The 19,578-nt window shown below is 43.7% G+C and overlaps 1 protein-coding gene across 2 annotated transcripts in view; it reads left to right on the top strand.

The window, feature by feature from the left end:
• Positions 1 to 1,113: 1,113 nt before the first annotated feature.
• Positions 1,114 to 19,578, top strand: part of LOC106588997 (CUB and sushi domain-containing protein 3) — a 347,202-nt gene continuing 328,737 nt past the window's right edge. For both annotated transcript variants that reach the window (XM_045709277.2, XM_014178612.3), the window contains exons 1-2: positions 1,114 to 1,744; positions 3,928 to 4,052. In XM_045709277.2, the coding sequence (XP_045565233.2) occupies positions 1,728 to 1,744; positions 3,928 to 4,052 (142 nt within the window). In that variant the 5' untranslated portion in view covers positions 1,114 to 1,727. The remainder of the gene's footprint in view (positions 1,745 to 3,927; positions 4,053 to 19,578) is intronic.

The following is a 19,578-nucleotide window of genomic DNA, read 5'->3' as shown; positions in this document are numbered from 1 at the left end:
TCCTCTCCCTCTCTCATCACATTCCTCTCCTCTCTCTGTCCCACTCCTCTCCCTCTCCCTCTCCTATCCCACTCCTCTCCCTCTCTCCTCCCACTCCTCTCCCTCTACAACTCCTCTCCTCTCCCACTCCTCTCCCTCTCGCCTCCCACTCCTCTCCTTCTCCAACTCCTCTCCCTTTCCAACTCCTCTCCCTTTCTCCTCCCACTCCTCTCCTCTCCCACTCCTCTCCCACTCCTCTCCCTCGCTCCTCCAACTCCTCTTCCTCTCTCCGCCCCCTCTCCCACTCATCTGCTCTCCCTCACCCACTCCTCTCCCTCTCTCATCCCACTCTTCTCCTCTCCCTCTCCCACTCCTCTCCCACTCCGCTTCCTCTCTCCTCCCTCTCCCTCTCCCTCTCCTGTCCCACTCCTCTCCTCTCCCTCTCCCTCTCCCTCTCCCACTCCTCTCCCTCTCCCACTCCTCTCCCTCTCCCTCTCTCCTCCCACTCCTCTCCCTCTCCAACTCCTCTCCCTCTCTCCTTCCACTCCTCTCCTCTCCCTCTCCCACTCCTCTCCCTCTCTCCTCCCACTCCTCTCCCTCTCCTCTCCCTCTCCCACTCCTCTCCCACTCCTCCCTCTCTCTCCTCCCACTCCTCTCCCTCTCCTCTCCCACTCCTCTCCCACTCCTCTCCCGCTCTCCTCCCACTCTTCTCTCTCTCTTCTCCTCTCCTCTTTTAATATTCTGTATTATGTCATGTTCTGTGTTCTTTCACAACAGCTAATGGGGATCCTAATAAAATACCAAAATACCTCTCCTCTCCCTCCTCTCCCTCTCCCCTCCTTTCCTCTCCCTCTAGTCAGACCAGGGTGAGTGGAGAACGTTAATGGCCCATGGTGTGAGTGGGGTTCAGTCACAGGGAAAATGAAAACTGACACTCCACTCTCAGCCTCAGATGGAAAGTGATCCAAATGAATCATCCTCATGTCACCCACAAGGCCCGTGACCACCACCACCACAACAGTCGTAAAGCTCAGAGGAGAAAAATGAAAGTACATTAATAAAACATGAAACTCCATGGATGCTAAGGTCAATGCTGCTCTTACCTCATTTCCTACAAGCACGTCCAGCTCCAATGTACTCAGCACATAGCGAGAGTACCATAGAGTCACTGGTCAGTGAAGAGGATAGGGTTCACCTTATTCATCCATGCAGAGCAACAGTATCTAAACGTCTAACCTTTCAAAAACCCTACATTCCTATGAATTACCATGCCCTTTCATTCTTATTGGAATATTGAAATGTAGTATCCCACTAGGCACAGATGTCAATTCAATGTCTATTCCACATTGGTTCAACCAGTGTGTGTCCAGTGGGATGTGACGAACGTAGTGCATGAATATTTAGCTATAATTAACATGATATCCCAGAGAAACCAGTGCCATATTCTAGAATCTAGATGGTCCATGTAAGTCTACTGTCCTCTCAGCGTCGCTTCTCCTCCACCATCTTGCTGTTCATCTAAGACCATGTACATGCTAAGTGTTGGTGTGGTGATTATTGTTTAAGAACAGAGGCACAGGGCCAGCATGAGATAGAACCCCTTGTCCTCTTTCTCTGGCCCTCTGACTGCTCTCCTGTATATGTCATAATGCTCTGCTCTTATCTCCCCCTGTCCAGTGAATGAGGGGGGCATCAAGCAGGCGTCCAACTCTTGTCCCGACCCGGGGGAGCCAGAGAACGGCAAGAGGATGGGCTCAGGCTTTAGGTAGGTCATGTTGGGGTGAAGAATGGACCCTTACTAACATCGCACCACCCACTGGGCCCGGAGAAACTCTGACTTTAGGTAGGTCATGTTGGGGTGAAGAATGGACCCTTACTAACATCGCACCACCCACTGGGCCCGGAGAGGCAGGACACTGGTTTTGTACAGGCTGTGTCAGGACACTGGTTTTGTACAGGCTGTGTTAGGACACTGGTTTTGTACAGGCTGTGTCAGGGCACCTCTACGATTGCAAAATTCCTGTAACTTTCCCAAATTCCCAGGTTTCCCAGAAATCCCATTTGGAAGATTCCATGAATCAGAAGGTAATTAGCAGGAAATCTTCACCAACCAGGTTTTCTGCAGATCCTGGGAATTTTGGGAACCCTACGCACCTCTCAGGTGGCTTATACAGGTATCTGCCAAAAGGAAACACCAACATAAAGTGTCTTAATAGGGTGTTGGGCCACCACGAGTCACCAATACAGCTTCAATGCAACTTGGCATAGATTCTACAAGTGTCTGGACCTCTGTCGGAGGGATGCGACACCATTCTTCCACAAGAAATTCCATAATTGTATGTTTTTTTTAATGATGTTGGAAAACGCTGTCTCAGACGCCACTCCAAAATCTCCCATAAGTGTTCAATTGGGTTGAGATCTGGTGACTGAGACGGACATGGAATATGGTTTACATAATTTTCATGCTCATCAAACCATTCAGTGACCACCCATACTCTATGGATGGGGGCATAGCCATTGCAGATAAAATAATGGCCTGCCCAACATTTTTATACATGACCCTAAGCATGATGGGATGTTAATTGCTTAATTAACTCAAGAACCCCACCTGTGTAGAAGCACCTGCTTTCAATATAGTTTGTATCCCTCATTAACTCAAGTCTTTTCATTACTTTGGCAGTTACCTGTACATACATGGTGCTCACCACAACTACAAAGAATAACAAAAAAGAAAACAAATATTATGTTATTTCTGAGTTATTTATATTCCTAGACAAGGCAGATAAGTAAAGCAAAGATGATTGGTCCTTCACAAGAAAAGAAAAAAGCTCTGCATCCTATAGTCTCCGAGGGCCCCATCGCCTGTCATTGACAGTTGAAGGTCAATGGACATGGATTGTAGACGGAAGGTACTCAGGTATCAGTATGAAGGAAGTGCCATGAGCGTGACACAGCCCAGTAATACAGTTCAACCTGATTACGACACTAGCCTCTAATATCGCTCCAACTGAATGTGATTCACTTCTCTCCCTCGCCTCTCATCTTCAAGTGTTCATTCAATGTCACACACACCACTTCACTGTGGATTATTGACAGCAGCATCTCAATGGGTGAAAAACGTATAAGGCCAGTATTGAGCTCAGGGCCCGTAGTCATAAAGCATCTCCCAGTAGGAGTGCTGATCTAATCTAGGATCAGTGTAGCCTTATAGATTCTAATGAATGGACCTGAGGAAGCTGCTCCTAGATCAGCACTCCTACTCTGAGACTCTTGATGAATACAGACCCTGATGAGTCTAGCTGTGATGATGACATTGGAGAATGTATTCTATTTGAATAGAACTAAGAGATGCCAATAATAACACGTTTTTTTAATGTAACCTTTATTTAACTAGGCAAGTCAGTTAAAGAACACATTCTTATTTAAAATGACGGCCTACCCCGGACAACAATTGTGCGCCACCCTATGGGACTCCCAATCACGGCCGGTTGTGATACAGCCTGGAATCAAACCAGGGTCTGAAGTGACGCCTCTTGCACTGTGATGCACTGCCTTAGACCGCTGCGCCACGCTTACTTTTTACCCTTTCAATTATGGCTTATTTCTCTGTAACATCACACAATCTCTTTCAGTGTGAGTCGCAATTTTATTTTTTGAATCATGTTTGTGTTAATCTGAACAAGGTGAATAGTTTCTGAATGCATTTCATCTGAAGGATTTTGAATTATCTTACCCGAGCCATGAGTTTGAGCTTCAAACAAATCGAAGGTCTCTCAAAACAGGCATTTTTTTGAAGTGTAGGAAAATAAAAGATGAGATTGTTTGCAGATGTATTGAGGTATGAGGTTTTTCTAGTTCAATAACACACGTTGTTGTGTTATTACAGAAATATAGTACTTAGGCTTTGTGTGTGTGTGTGTGTGTGTGTGTTCCCTCTCTCAACAACAGCATCGGGGCCACCGTCCAGTTCCTCTGTGATGAGGACCATGTGCTGCAGGGCTCTAAGACCATCACCTGTCAGAGGGTGGCCGAGGTGTTCGCTGCCTGGAGTGACCACCGCCCCGTCTGCAAAGGTCAGTTAGCGTCCCTGACAACTGCCTGCATGTCTGCCTCCCTACCAAATGGCAGCCTATTCCTTATTTAATGCACTACTTTTGACTAGAGCTCATAGGGCCCTGGTCAAAAGTGGTACACTATGTAGGGAATATGGTGCCATTTTGGGGAAGCAACCCTTGGCTCCTGGGTCCCAAAATGTATGGAGAATGTAGATATGGAGCACTCATGGAAATGAAATGTCAGGCTACTTTGTCATTTTCAACTGACAGACATTTTGGGGGCTTGGTTTGGCTGTGAGATTGATTTGAAAGAGAATTCTGTATTTAGTCTAATGTTCATGATATAGCAATGTATCAGAGATACGCTGAGGTTTGATCAGTCAGTGTTTCCACAGGGGAGGGTTGGTGTGACAGGCAGACAGGTTATTTTGGGTACCTGTACCACCTGTGTGCCTGGTCCTTTTTTTGTGACACACACACATTGATCAACCAATCCCAGACTACCACCATGAGGTCTCTGGACTGATTAGGACGACCCACATTTGTGGATCCGTAAACTTCCAGCATCTTCCATACCCTTCCCTCTGCCTTCCAATTGCCCCATGCTCAGGTTATGTGCTATCCAACTGGTCTTTATTGTCTTTTCTGGATCATACTGGGAGATCAGACAGTCTTTAGCCTCTCTCTCTCTCTCCCTTCCCCCCTCCCCCCATCATTAATTAAGCATTCACCTCTTGATTGTTTTTCGTGTTACTTGTCTGGCTGTGATGCAAACCTGTACACTGACTGGCCTGATCAATGCCCATAGGATACCCATGTCTCTGGTGTGTGTCTAATGAGACCCATGTCTCTGGACTGTCTAATAAGACCCATGTCTCTGGTGTGTGTCTAATAAGACCCATGTCTCTGGTGTGTGTCTATTAAGTCCCCTGTCTCTGGACTGTCTAATTAGTCCCATGTCTCTGGAGTGCCTAACAAGACCCATGTCTCTGGAGTCTGTCTAATAAGTCCCTAATAATCCCCTGTCTCTGGACTGTCTAATAAGTCCCATGTCTCTGGTGACTGTCTAATAAGTCCCATGTCTCTGGAGTCTGTCAAATTAGACGCTAGCGTCCCACCCACGGTTCACACTATTCAACAGCCAGTGAAAAATCAGAGTGCCAATTTCAAAACCACAAAATGTCATAATTCAAAGTTCTCAAACATACGACTATTTTACACCATTTTAAAGGTACACGTCTCCTTAATGTAACCACATTGTCCAATTTCAAAAAGGCTTTATGGCGAAAGCATAAAGTTAGATTATGTTAGGACAGTTCCAACACAAGAAAAAGCACACAGCCATTTTCCTAGCAAGGACAGGCGTCACAAAAACCAGAAAACCAGCTAAAATTATGCACTAACCTTTGACGATCTTCATCAGATGACACTCCTAGGACATCATGTTACACAATACATGCATTTTTTTGTTCGATAAAGTTCATATTTATATCCATAAACCCCATTTTACATTGGCGCGTGCAGCACAACAATTTACAAAAATACTCACCATAAACGTTGATAAAATATTAAACTGTTATTCAAAGAATTATAGATGAACATCTCCTTTATGCAAACGCTGTGACAGATTTCAAAAAAGCTTCACGAGGAAAGCACACTTTGCAATAATCTGAGTACAGCGCTCAGAAAAATACACTAGGCAATACAGATACCCACCATTTTGGAGTCATCTAAAATCATAAATAGCATTAGAAATATTCACTTACCTTTGATGATCTTCATCAGAAGGCACTTCCAGGAATCCCAGGTCCACAATAAATGTTGTTTTGTTTGATAAAGTCCATAATTTATGTCCAAATAGCTCCTTGTTGTTAGCGCGTTCAGTTAGCTACTTCAAATGTAGGAAGCGCGAGGAAAATGTCACGATGAAAAGTAAAAATAGTTATATTTACATTCGTTCAAACATGTCAAACGTTGTATAACATCAATCTTTAGGGCCTTTATCACTTAGAACTTCAATAATATTCCAACCGGACGATTGCAATGTCTTGAAAAACGTTTTGGAACACAGCTAACTCTCAATTGAACGCGCGCCAATGAACACCAGTACTTTCCTGAGTCAACAACTTCCAACTTCCTCTGTTCGCTCTCTGTTCATCATAGACGCCTCAAACAACTTTCTAAAGACTGTTGACATCTAGTGGAAGCCTTAGGAAGTGCAAAATGAACCCTAAGTCACTGTATGTTCGATAGGCAATGTCTTGAAAGGACTACAGGCACCAGAATTCACACTTCCTATTTAGATTTTTCTCAGGTTTTTGCCTGCCATATGAGTTCTGTTATACTCACAGACATCATTCAAACAGTTTTAGAACCTTTAGAGTGTTTTCCATCCAAATACTAATAATATGCATATTCTAGTTCCTGGGCCTGAGTAGTAGGCCGTTTAATTTGGGTACGTTTTTCATCCGGCCGTGAAAATACTGCCCCCTACCCTAGAGAGGTTAATATGACCCCTGTTTCTGCTTTTCTCTTAGGATCCCCATTAAGTCTTGCTCATGCAGCAGTGACTCTTCCTGGGGTCCACACAAAACATCAAATACAGTACAGAACAGTTGTAGACAACACAACACAAATACAATGTTAAATTAAATAAAAAATAAGAAAGACATTTACTGTTAAGACACCAAGAGACAAAAAAAAACTTCTTATACACTATTCACATAGATACATTTGATATTTAGGAAAGGTGCTATATCCTGTTTTATTAAAGCTAAGCTTGCTGTTTGCCTAAGTAATACCTGGTGGCAGATCAGTTTGTTCTGTCATGGCCCATTTGGAAGACCCACTTGCGACCAAGCTTTAACTTCCTGACTGATGTCTTGAGATGTTGCTTCAATATATCCACATAATTTTCCTTTCCTCATGATGCCATCTATTTTGTGAAGTGCACCAGTCCCTCCTGCAGCAATACACCCCCACAACAGGATGCTGCCACCCCTGTGCTTCACGGTTGGGATGGTGTTCTTCGGCATGCAAGCCTCCCCCTTTTTCCTCCAAACATAACAATGGTCATTATGGCCAAACAGTTCTATTTTTGTTTCATCAGACCAGAGGACATTTCTCCAAAAAGTACGATGTTTGTACCCATGTGCAGTTGCAAACCGTAGTCTGGATTTTTTTATGGCGGTTTTGGAGCAGTGGCTTCTTCCTTGCTGAGCGGCCTTTCAGTTTATGTCGATATAGGACTCGTTTTACTGTGGATATAGATACTTTTGTACCTGATTCCTCCAGCATCTTCACAAGGTCCTTTGCTGTTCTTCTGGGATTAATTTGCACTTTCCGCACCAAAGTATGTTCATCTCTAGGACACATGGTGTTTATACTTGTGTAATACTCTTTGTACAGATGAACATGGTACCTTCAGGCATTTGGAAATTACTCCCAAGGATGAACCAGACTTGTGGAGGTCTACAATTTTTTTCTGAGGTCTTGGCTGATTTCTTTTGATTTTCCCATGATGTAAACAATTATTGGAAAATTACTTGTGTCATGCACAAAGTAGATGTCCTAACCGACTTGCCAAAACTATAGTTTGTTAACAAGACATTTGTGGAGTGGTTGAAAAACGACTTTTAATGACTCCAACCTAAGTGTATGTAAACTTCCGACTTCAACTGTATATTAATAAGGCTTATTTGCTGGGCATAGAGCATATCAAAAATACCTACACGTTTCACTTTAAAACCCACCTAAGAGACTCCTCGACCTTTTACTTTAAAACCCACCTGAGTGCCTGGACCTTTCACTTTAAAACCCACCTGAGTGCCAGGACCTTTCACTTTAAAACCCACCTGAGTGCCTGGACATTTCACTTTAAAACCCACCTGAGTGCCTGGACATTTCACTTAAATTACTACCTGAGTGCCTGGACCTTTCATTTTAAAACCCACCTGAGTGCCTGGACATTTCACTTTAAAACCCACCTGAGTGCCTGGACATTTCACTTAAATTACTACCTGAGTGCCTGGACCTTTCATTTTAAAACCCACCTGAGTGCCTGGACATTTCACTTAAATTACTACCTGAGTGCCTGGACCTTTCACTTTAAAACCCACCTGAGTGCCTGGATGTTTCACTTTAAAACCCACCTGAGTGCCAGGACCTTTCACTTTAAAACCCACCTGAGTGCCTGGACCTTTCATTTTAAAACCCACCTGAGTGCCAGGACCTTTCACTTTAAAACCCACCTGAGTGCCAGGACCTTTCACTTTAAAACCCACCTGAGTGCCTGGACCTTTCACTTTAAAACCCACCTGAGTGCCTGGATGTTTCACTTTAAAACCCACCTGAGTGCCTGGACCTTTCACTTTAAAACCCACCTGAGTGCCAGGACCTTTCACTTTAAAACCCACCTGAGTGCCTGGACCTTTCACTTTAAAACCCACCTGGATTCTTCAAACCATTTCACACTCTTTAGTTGGATTTGATTAATGTTGTTTTTCAAATATAGCAGTCTAAAATGTTTCATACTTAGTGCTGCTGTTGTGTTCCCTCAGAGGGGGAGGCAATTAGAGCTTTGTACAGCTTCGTACAGTAGGTCAAGGGTCAAAATGTATGAAAATGAATTATCCTGAACTCTAAAAGTATTCTCTTGATGCAGCTACAGTATGATGATACTTTGTGGAGTAATCCTGTTCTCTGACTTTTACAGTGTTCTCCCCTGATTCTATTTGAGCTGATGGTTAATCAGTGACAGAATGGCGTTCGATGGAGAAGTTATGCTAAAACGTTGCAGTCATTGAATCATTTTCAGTTTGAACATTCGATTTGACAGCCTCTCTATTGGCCAATGAAGCATAACCAATTTGGCAAGTGGAAACTTTGATAAACCTCCCGTCAAACCAAAGCGTAACAGCTCACTACTGTATACCAAAACAAGTGAATCACAGGCACTCTTGGCGAATCTTGTTTCTTGTCTCTGCAACGTCCTTGTGTTCCACAAATGACTTATCTGCCACCATATCTCAGTGCATTTACATTACGCAAGTAAACACTAGAGCCATATGGCCAAATGACAAAAAAACTGACAGATGGTTAGGCCCATATGCTGACGCATTCTTCAGACTTTTTTCTTTACTTTACTCTGATTAGCAGTGTCTTTGAAGCATGGAAGAGGTGGGGACCAGTGTTGATATGACTAAATATACACAGGCAGTTTATGATATCACAACGTATAACATTGCTGTAACCACTGCCAGTTGGACTTAATTAGAAGATAATATATTCCCTATTTAGTGCACTACTTTTGACCAGGGCCCTTAGTGGTCTAATCAAAAGTAATGCACTATATATACAAATGTATCTGGACACCCCTTGAAATTAGTGGATTCGGCTATTTCAGCAACACCTGTTGCTGACAGGTGTAAAAAATTGAGCACACAGCCATGCACACAGCCATAGACAAAAATTGGCAGTTGAATGGCCTTACTGTAGAGCTCAGTGACATTCAACTGTTCCACCGCCGAGTGCTGAAGTGCATAGTGAGTACAAATCGTCTGTTCTCAGTTGCAACACTCATTACCAAGTTCCAAACTGCCTCTGGAAGCAACGTCAGCACAAGAACTGTTCATCGGGAGCTTCATGAAATCGGTTTTCATGGCCGAGCAGCAGCACACAAGCCTAAGATCAAAATGTGCAATGCCAAGTGTCGGCTGGAGGGATGTAAATCTCGCCATTGGACTCTGGACCAGTGGAAACAAGTTCTCTGGAGTGTTGAATCATGCTTCACCATCTGACCACCAACTACAGATGAATCTGGGTTTGGCGGATGCCAGGAGAACGCTACCTGCCCCAAAGCATACTGTAGTTCCAACTGTAAATTTGGTGGAGGAGGAATAATGGTCTGGGGCTGTTTTTCATGGTTCGGGCTAGGCCCTTTAGTTCCAGTGAAGGGAAATCTTAACATGACATTCTAGACGATTCTGTTTGTGGCAACAGTTTGGGGAAGGCCCTTTCATGTTTCAGCATGACAATGCCCCCGTGCACAAAGTGAGGTCCATACAGAAATATCTTGTCGAGATCGGTGTGGAAGAACTTGACTGGCCCGTACATAGCCCTGACCTCAACCCCATTGAACACCTTCGTCATGAATTGACGACTGCGAGCCAGGCCTAATCGCCCCAAAATCAGTGCCCGACCTCACTATTGCTCTTGTGGCTGAATGGAAGCAAATCCCCGCAGCAATGTTCCAACATCTAGTGGAAAGCCTCCCCAGAAGGATGGAAGCTGTTATAGCAACAAAGGGGGGACCAACTCCATATTAATACCCATGATTTTGGAATGAGACAAGCAAGTGTCCACATACTGTTGGTCACGTAGTGTATATAGGAAATAGGCTACCATTTGGGACGCATCCAAAGACAGACTGTCGATTAGAGAGACTTCAAATTCAACAATACAGTACATAATATACTTTTAATGTAGTGTAATACTTCAAATCATTGTAAAGTTAAAGTATAAGTTAGAAAGTGTCAGGACATCCAGCTTTTATTTCTTTAAAACTATTAAAGAAACACTTTTAATTAGCAGTGATATAATAAAAAATATATATTGAATAATAATATAATATAATTATAATCCTGAGCTACTAAAACATCTGTACACGGTGGATCATTGATGTGATTCATGTATAAATATATGGCAATAAAACGGGGCTTCCTAACTGGGGCTCCCGAGTGGTGCAGTGGTCTAAGGCACTGCATCTCAGTGCTAGAGGCATCACTACAGACCCTGGTTTGATGCCAGGCTGCATCACAACCGGCCGTGATTGAGAGTCCCATAGGGCGGTGCATAATTGGCCCAGCGTCGTCCGAGGTAGACCGTCATTTGTAAATATGAATTTGTTCTTAACTGACTTGCCTAGTTAAATAAAAAAATAAAACTATCCTGTGTAGAGCACTGCTTCTGGCTGTAAATGATGTATTACGAGTTTTACTGTGGACAGTATTGCAAATTACACCTTGAAATAGGCAGGCAATATTCTGCAACCACTTTCCCATTGTGTGTGCGTCTCTCTCTCTCTCTCTCTCTCTTCCTCTCTCTGTCCGTGTGTGTAGGTGTGTGAGATGAGATTACTCCTGTTTGTGTGTGCGGAAACATTAGGAGCTGAAACAGGAAGGGAAAAAGGCAAAGTACCTTGGCTCAGGGTTAATGATGTCATTGATCATTCTCAGTGGCGATAGTTTTGTAGGTTTGTTCCTCCCGTTCCTGCAAGTCGCCAGTCAGACCAGCTAATCTTTATTCCTCCTGCTGAATTGGCTCCTTTTCCCCCAGGAGAAGGTCAGCCTGAATGTCGGTGGACATAAAACACCAAAAATAGGAGAGAAAACAAGTGAAACGAGTGAAACGTTCAGGGCGTTTTATCAACAGTGAAAGTACAGGCCGTTTTATCAACAGTGAAACATTCAGGGCGTTTTATCAACAGTGAAACGTTCAGGGCGTTTTATCAACAGTGAAACGTTCAGGGCGTTTTATCAACAGTGAAATTACAGGGCGTTTTATCAACAGTGAAACGTTCAGGGCGTTTTATCAACAGTGAAACGTGCAGCGAGTTTTATCAACAGTGAAACGTGCAGCGAGTTTTATCAACAGTGAAACGTGCAGCGAGTTTTATCAACAGTGAAACGTGCAGCGAGTTTTATCAACAATGAAACGTGCAGAGCGTTTTATCAACAATGAAACGTGCAGAGCGTTTTATCAACAGTGAAACGTGCAGCGAGTTTTATCAACAATGAAACGTGCAGGGAGTTTTATCAACAGTGAAACGTGCAGGGTGTTTTATCAACAATGAAACGTGCAGGGAGTTTTATCAACAGTGAAACGTGCAGGGTGTTTTATCAACAATGAAACGTGCAGAGCGTTTTATCAACAGTGAAACGTGCAGGGAGTTTTATCAACAGTGAAACGTGCAGGGAGTTTTATCAACAGTGAAACACGCAGGGAGTTTTATCAACAATGAAACGTTCAGGGTGTTTTATCAACAATGAAACGTGCAGGGTGTTTTATCAACATTGAAACGTGCAGGGCGTTTTATCAACAGTGAAAAGTGCAGGGAGTTTTATCAACAGTGAAACGTTCAGGGTGTTTTATCAACAATGAAACGTGCAGGGCGTTTTATCAACAGTGAAACACGCAGGGAGTTTTATCAACAATGAAACGTGCAGGGAGTTTTATCAACAGTGAAATGTGCAGCGAGTTTTATCAACAATGAAATGTGCAGGGCGTTTTATCAACAATGAAACGTGCAGGGAGTTTTATCAACATTGAAACGTGCAGGGCGTTTTATCAACAGTGAAAAGTGCAGGGAGTTTTATCAGCAGTGAAAAGTGCAGGGAGTTTTATCAGCAGTGAAAAGTGCAGGGCGTTTTATTAGCAGTGAAACACGCAGGGCGTTTTATCAACAGTGAAAAATGCAGGGAGTTTTATCAACAACAAACAGCTAAATATCTTGATGTCTTGAAGTGGCGGCTTATCTCCCTGGCTTGGTTGCCATCCCTCTCTGGGAGAGCTGAATTTGTGAAAAGTTCACAATTAAAAGAGATGATAACACAAAGTAGAGGATTTCTGATCTATTCATTAGCTTGGCAAAACAAAAAAATAGGAAAAACCCAATGACTTAAAGACATCCAAAGTCTGATTTTAGAGGCTTTATTTTGCCTCTCCCGACACATAGGATGCCAATATCCCTCAGTGAAAGATGAACCAGACAATGTAGCCCTACTCTGTCCCCTTCTGTTATTTGTGAAGGTAGTGGATAGAAAGTGACAGAATGTCATTGGCCGAGTAATGAATTGTTTGCTTACCGTCGTGTCCCTTAATCCATTAATTGTATAGATCATTTCTATTTGGCTGCTCAGCATGCTTGCTATAGGGTACGCTGTGCACACAGCAGAGCCGGCAAAGCCAAGGCTCTTCATTTAGTAAGCAGTAATTGAGCTGTCAGACGCGGAACACAGGCATGCCTAGATATACGTCACCTAGATAGAATACAGATTCTGTTTCTCTGAGCCCATGATGACACTGGCCGCCCCAAAACTCAACGGTCACAAATCCCATTTCAAATTAAATCAAATCATATTAGTCACATACACATATTCAGCAGATGTTATTGGTCACATACACATATTTAGCAGATGTTATTGGTCACATACACATATTTAGCAGATGTTATTGGTCACATACACATATTTAGCAGATGTTATTGGTCACATACACATATTTAGCAGATGTTATTGGTCACATACACATATTCAGCAGATGTTATTGGTCACATACACATATTTAGCAGATGTTATTGGTCACATACACATATTCAGCAGATGTTATTGGTCACATACACATATTTAGCAGATGTTATTGCGGGTGTAGTGAAATGCTTGTGTTCCTAGCTCCAACAGCACAATAGTATCTAACAATTCACAACAATACACAAATCTAAAGTCAAAGAATTGAGTTAAGAAATATATCAATTTTGGGATGAGCAATGTTGGCGTGGCATTGACTAAAATACAGTAGAATGGAATACAGTATATACATATGAAATGAGTAAAGCGGTATGTAAACATTATTAAAGTGAATAGTGTTTAATTATTAAAGTGAACAGTGATTCCATGTCTATGTACATAGGGCAGCAGCCTCTAAGGTGCAGGGTTGAGTAACCGGGTGGTAGCCGGCTAGTGATGGCTATTTAACAGTCTGATGGCCTTGAGAGATAAGCTGTTTTTCAGTCTCTTGGTCCCAGCTTTGATGCACCTGTACTGACCTCACCTTCTGAATGGTAGCAGGGTGAACAGGCCATGGCTGGGATGGTTGATGTCCTTATTTATCTTTTTGGCCTTCCTGTGACATTGGGTGCTGTATGTGTCCTGGAGGGCAGGCAGTGTGTCCCCGGTGATGCGTTGGGCAGACCGCACCACCCTCTGGAGAGCACTGTGTGTTGCTGGCGGTGCAGTTGCCGTACCAGGCAGTGATACAGCCCAATCGGATGCTCTCAATTGTGCATCTGTAAAAGTTTGTGAGGGTCTTAGGGGCCAAGCCAAATTTCTTCAGCCTCCTGAGGTTGAAGAGACGCTGTTGCACCTTCTTTACCACACTGTCTGTGTGGGTGGACAATTTCAGTTCATCCGTGATGTGTATGCCAAGGAATTTGAAGCTTTTCACCTTCTCTACTGCGGTCCCGTCGATGTGGATAGGGGGGTGCTCCATCTGCAGTTTCCTGAATTCCACAAACATCTACGTTGTTTTGTTTTGTTGACATTGAGTGAGAGGTTGTTTTCCTGGCAACACTCCACCAGGGCCCTCACAATCCCCATGTAGGCTTTCTCGTTGGTAATCAGGCCTTCAACTGTTGTGTCGTCTGAAAACTTGATGACTGAGTTGGAGGTTTGCGTGACCACGTAGTCATGGGTGAAAAGGGAGTACAGGAGGGAGCTGAACACATACCCTTGTGAGGCCCCTGTGTTGAGAATCAGCGAAATGGAGGTATTGTTTCATACATTCACCACCTGGGGGCGGCCTGTCAGGAAGTCCAGGACCCAGTTGTACCAGGCAGGGTTCAGACCCAGGGCCCCAAGCTTAATGATGAGCTTGGAGAGTACTATGGTGTTGAAGGTATAGCTATAGTCAATGAACAACATTCTTGTCCAGATGGGATAGGGCAGTGTGCAGAGCTATGGCGATTGCATCGTCTGTGGATCTATCGGGGCAGTAAGCAAATTGGAGTGGGTCTAGGGTGTCAGGTAAGGTAGAGGTGATATGATCCTTAACTAGCCTCTCAAAGCACTTCATGATGAAAGAAGTGAGTGCTACGGGGCGATAGTAATTTAGTTCAGTAACCGTTGCCTTCTTGGGTACAGGAACAATGGTGGACATCTTGAAGCAAGTGGGAACAACAGACTGGGATAAGGAGAGAATGAATATGTCCGTAAACACTCCAGCCAGCTGGTCTGCGCATGCTCTGAGGACGCGGCTAGGGATGCCGTCTGGGCCGACAACCCTGCGAGGGTTAACACGGTTAAATGTCTTACTCACGTCTGCTACAGAGAACAAGTCCTTGGGAGCTGGCCATGTCGGTGGCACTGTGTTATCCTCAAAGCTGTCAAAGAAGGTGTTTGGAGCAAGACCTGTACACCCTGCCACATACATCTCGTGTCTGAGCCATTGAATTGCGACTCCACTTTGTCTCTGTACTGACGGTTTGCCTGTTTGATTGCCTTACAGAGGGAACAACTAAACTGTTTTCTATTCAACCATATTCCCAGTCACCTTGCAATGTTTAAATGTGGTGGTTCACGATTTCAGTTTTGCGTGAATGCTGCCATCTATCCACGGTTTCTGATTTGGGTAGGTTTTAATAGTCACAGTGGGAACAACATCCGCTATACACATCCTGATGTACTCAATCACTGTGTCAGTGTATACATCGATGTCATTCTCAGAGGCTACCCAGAACTTATCCCAGTCCGCGTGATCAAAACAATCTTGAACCATGTATTCCAATTCGTCAGACCAGCGTTGAATAGACCTTAGCACGGGTACTTCCTGTTTGAGTTTCTGCCTATAGGAAGGGATGAGCAAAATGGAGTCATGATCTGATTTGCCGAAGTGAGGGCGGGGGGCCTTGTTGGCATCCTGGAAGTTGGAGTAGCGGTGGTCGAGTGTTTTAGTGGCGTGAGTACTACAGTCAATGTGTTGATATAACTTCGTTAGCATTTTCCTCAAATTTGCTTTGTTAAAATCCCCAGCTACAATAAATGTGGCCTCAGAATACGTGGTTTCCAGTTTGCACAAAGTCCAGTGTAGTTCCTTGAGGGCCATTGTGGAATCGGCTTGAGGGGGAATATACATGGCTGTGACTATAACCAGAAATAATTATCTTGGGAGGTGGTACGGTCAGCATTTGATTGTGAGGTATTCTAGGTCGGATGAACAAAAGGACCTGAGTTTCTGTACGTTATCACAATCACACCATGAGTAGTTAATCATGAAACATACACCCCCGCCTTTCTTCTTTCTGGATAGTTCTTTATTCCTGTCTGCACACTGTATTGAGAACCCAGCTGGCTGTTTGGATGGGGACAGTATATCCGGAAAGAGCAATGATTCAGTGAAACAGAGTATGTTACCGTCCCTGATGTCTCTCTGGAAGGAGATCCTCGCCCTGAGCTCGTCTACTTTATTGTCCGGAGACTGAACATTAGTGAGTAATATACTCAGAAGTGGTGGATGGTGTGCACGCCTCCTGAGTCGGACTAGGAGTCTACTCCAAATACCTCTTCTCCGCCGGCAGCCTCTGAGATAAGTTCAATTGCCCTGGAGGGTACAAACAAAGGATCGAATTCTGGAAAGTCGTATTCCTGGTTGTAATGCTGGCGAATTACCGTTGCTCTGATATCCAAAAGTTATTTCCGGCTGCATGTAATAACACAAATAACTTTCTGGGCTAATAATGTAGGAAATAACACAACAACAACAAAAAATACTGCAAATTGCTTAGGAGCTAGAAGCAGAGCTGCCATGTCTGTCGGCGCCATCTTGCTTCTCTATGTCCATATGTGGTTGTCATGGTGTAAATGTGGAAACAGACCAAGACACCCTAAAGCACATTGACAGATGGAGACAGGAGGGACTAGCTAGGGAGACTGACTTTGAGGAATTTTTAATACCACTCTTCACTCATCGCTTTAGTGATATTGCTCTTGTTGTGTTGACTACAGTAACAGTGAGAGAGCGAGAGAGGAAGAGAGGGAGGGAGTGAAAAAGAAAGTGAGTGAGAGAGAGTGAAAAAGAAAGTGAGTGTGAGAGAGAGAGAGAGAGAGAGAGAGAGAGAGAGAGATGGAGAGAGATGGGGAGTGAAAAAGAAAGTCAGTGAGAGAGAGAGAGAGACAGAGAGAGAGATGGAGAGAAACAAAATACACAGGGAACGAGGGCGGTAAAGGGTTCATGACCTTATTACTATGCTACTTAGACACTGTGCTAGAGTGAGACATACAGGCTTGGACGTGGGGGGGTGTGTGAGTGTCTAATCGGGTGTGTAAGCACCAAGTTACTAGACACTGTGTGAGGTCTCTGTCTACTATCAGGCCAGCTGCCTTCACCACTGGGTGCCAGGAGCACTGAGAACAAGACTCCCCGCGGTGGAGACATACACAGACACACAAACAGAGACACATTTAAACAGAGACACACACAAGCATACCGTACACACACAGACTCTCTCTTTCTCTCTCTCTCTTTCTCTCTCTCTCAATTCAATTCTCTCTCTCGTTCTCTCTTGCTTTTGCTCTCTCTCGTTCTCTCTTTCTCTCTGTCTCTCTCTCTTTCTCTCTCAATTCAATTCTCTCTCTCGTTCTCCATTTCTCTCTCTCTCTCTCTCTCTCTCTCTTTATCTCTTTCTCTTGGTCTCTCTTTCTCTGTCTGTCTGTCTGTCTGTCTGTCTCTCTCTCTGTCTCTCTTTCTCTTTCTCTTTCTTTCTCTTTCTGTCTGTCACACAAACAAACATATACTTACACACATCATGCAGTCCATACACACACAACGGCAGATTCTTTATGGAATATCTACATAGGTGTAGGAAATATCTAAGTGTGCCAAAACTTTTGAACGGTAGTGTACATAGAGAGAGACACACACATATAGCCTTCTACAGCACCATACTATCACAGAATAATGCCCCAGATTCTCTCCTCCCTCACTGAGCCTGGGGAGTCTGTCCCCTCTGTTTGTGTCACAGTCCCCCGATCCCCTGTCACACCTCCACCCACCTCTCCTCCTCTCCCTTTCTCTACAAAGTTTTCCAGCACTTTCTTTCTCACCATGGTACCCTGACCTTTAGATGGCCACTATATCACTGACTGGGTATCACCTGCGTGCCTGTTTGTTCCTGCGGCTAAAGGCTGCACAAACTAATTACGGAAGATGCCACTTGAAATCATGCAGAAAATTGCCTAGATCTATATATTCAGGACAGCCCAAGGGTACGCAGAGTTAATCACACATTTCTATTTAACCGTTCATTTGCGCTCTGTTTTGTCTATCTCTTTCTCTCATGATCTCTGTCTATCTTTCTCTCTTATTCTCTCTCTGTATCTCTCTCTATCTCACTCTCATTCTCTCTGTCTGTATCTCTCTCTCTCACTCTCATTCTCTCTGTCTGTATCTCTCATTCTCTCTGTCTGTATCTCTCTCTCTGTCTATCTCTTTCTCTCATTATCTCTGTCTGTATCTCTCTCTCACTCTCTCTGTCTGTATCTCTCTATCTCTCTCTCTCATTCTCTCTGTCTGTATCTCTCTCTCTCTCTCACTGTTGCTTTCTGTTTCGATGAGGATCTGTTATTGCTCTCTGATAATGAGATTGTAATAGGAAGTGTGTTGCTTTTATTAAAAATAAAATACTAATTAGCAAAGTCGTATTGTGAAGAGGACATCTTATTTCCACAATGAGAATGCTCGTTGCTCTCAATGTTTCTTAATGGTATTCTCCCCATGTCAGCTAGCTCTCAGTGTTTCTTAATAATGGTATTCTCCCCATGTCAGCTAGCTCTCAGTGTTTCTTAATGGTATTCTCCCCATGTCAGCTAGCTGATGCTGATTAGACAGTTGATCGACTCCATGTCTATTATTTCCTGTACAGATCATTTGAAACGTTAGCGTCAGAATTCGAGAATTAAAGAGACCGTGCCATTTGTTTTATTGTAGCTTACCAGCTCAAGGATATTAGATAACCTCTAAAGTGGCAGTCATTCACATCTCTTATTATGAGCATGACTCTGACATGATAAATACCCAGGAATGACTTTATCAGCTGCCTGGCTCTCTGGCTCGTAGTACTACTAAAACACTTCCTCATCTCCCTCTGGATAACATAGAAATAAAGCAACAAATAATGTTAATAAAGCAGAGGGTGAACCGGATGGTTTTTACTTCCTGCTTTAATCCTATGGGTACACTCTAATTGGCTTCCAGTTAAATCAAATCAAATTGTATTTGTCACATGCGTCGAATACAACAGGTGTAAACCTTACAATGAAATGCTTACTTACAAACCAACAATGCAGTTTTAAGAAAATACCCCCAAAAAAGTAAGAGATAAGAATAACAAATAATTAAAGACCAGCAGTAAAATAACAATAGCGGGGCTATATACAGGGGGTGCTGGTACAGAGTCAATGTGCGGGGGCACCGGTGTCGAGGTAATTGAGGTAATATGTACATGTAGGTAGAGTTATTAAAGTGACTATGCATAGATAACAACAGAGAGTAGCAGCAGCGTAGAAGATGGGGGGGGGGGGCAATGCAAATAGTCTGGGTAGCCATTTGATTAGCTATTCAGGAGACTTATGGCTTCAGGGTAGAAGCTGTTTAGAAGCCTCTTGGACCTAGACTTGATGCTGCGGTACCACTTGCCGTGCGGTAGCAGAGAGAACAGTCTATGACTAGGGTGGCTGGAATCTTTGACAATTTTTAGGGCCTTCCTCCGCCAGAC

Source organism: Salmo salar, chromosome 27 (genome assembly GCF_965601325.2).
Source record: "Salmo salar chromosome 27, fSalSal1, whole genome shotgun sequence".
Lineage (NCBI taxonomy): Eukaryota > Metazoa > Chordata > Actinopteri > Salmoniformes > Salmonidae > Salmo > Salmo salar.
Note: the sequence above shows the minus strand (reverse complement) of the source record. Positions and strands in the feature narration are given on the sequence as shown.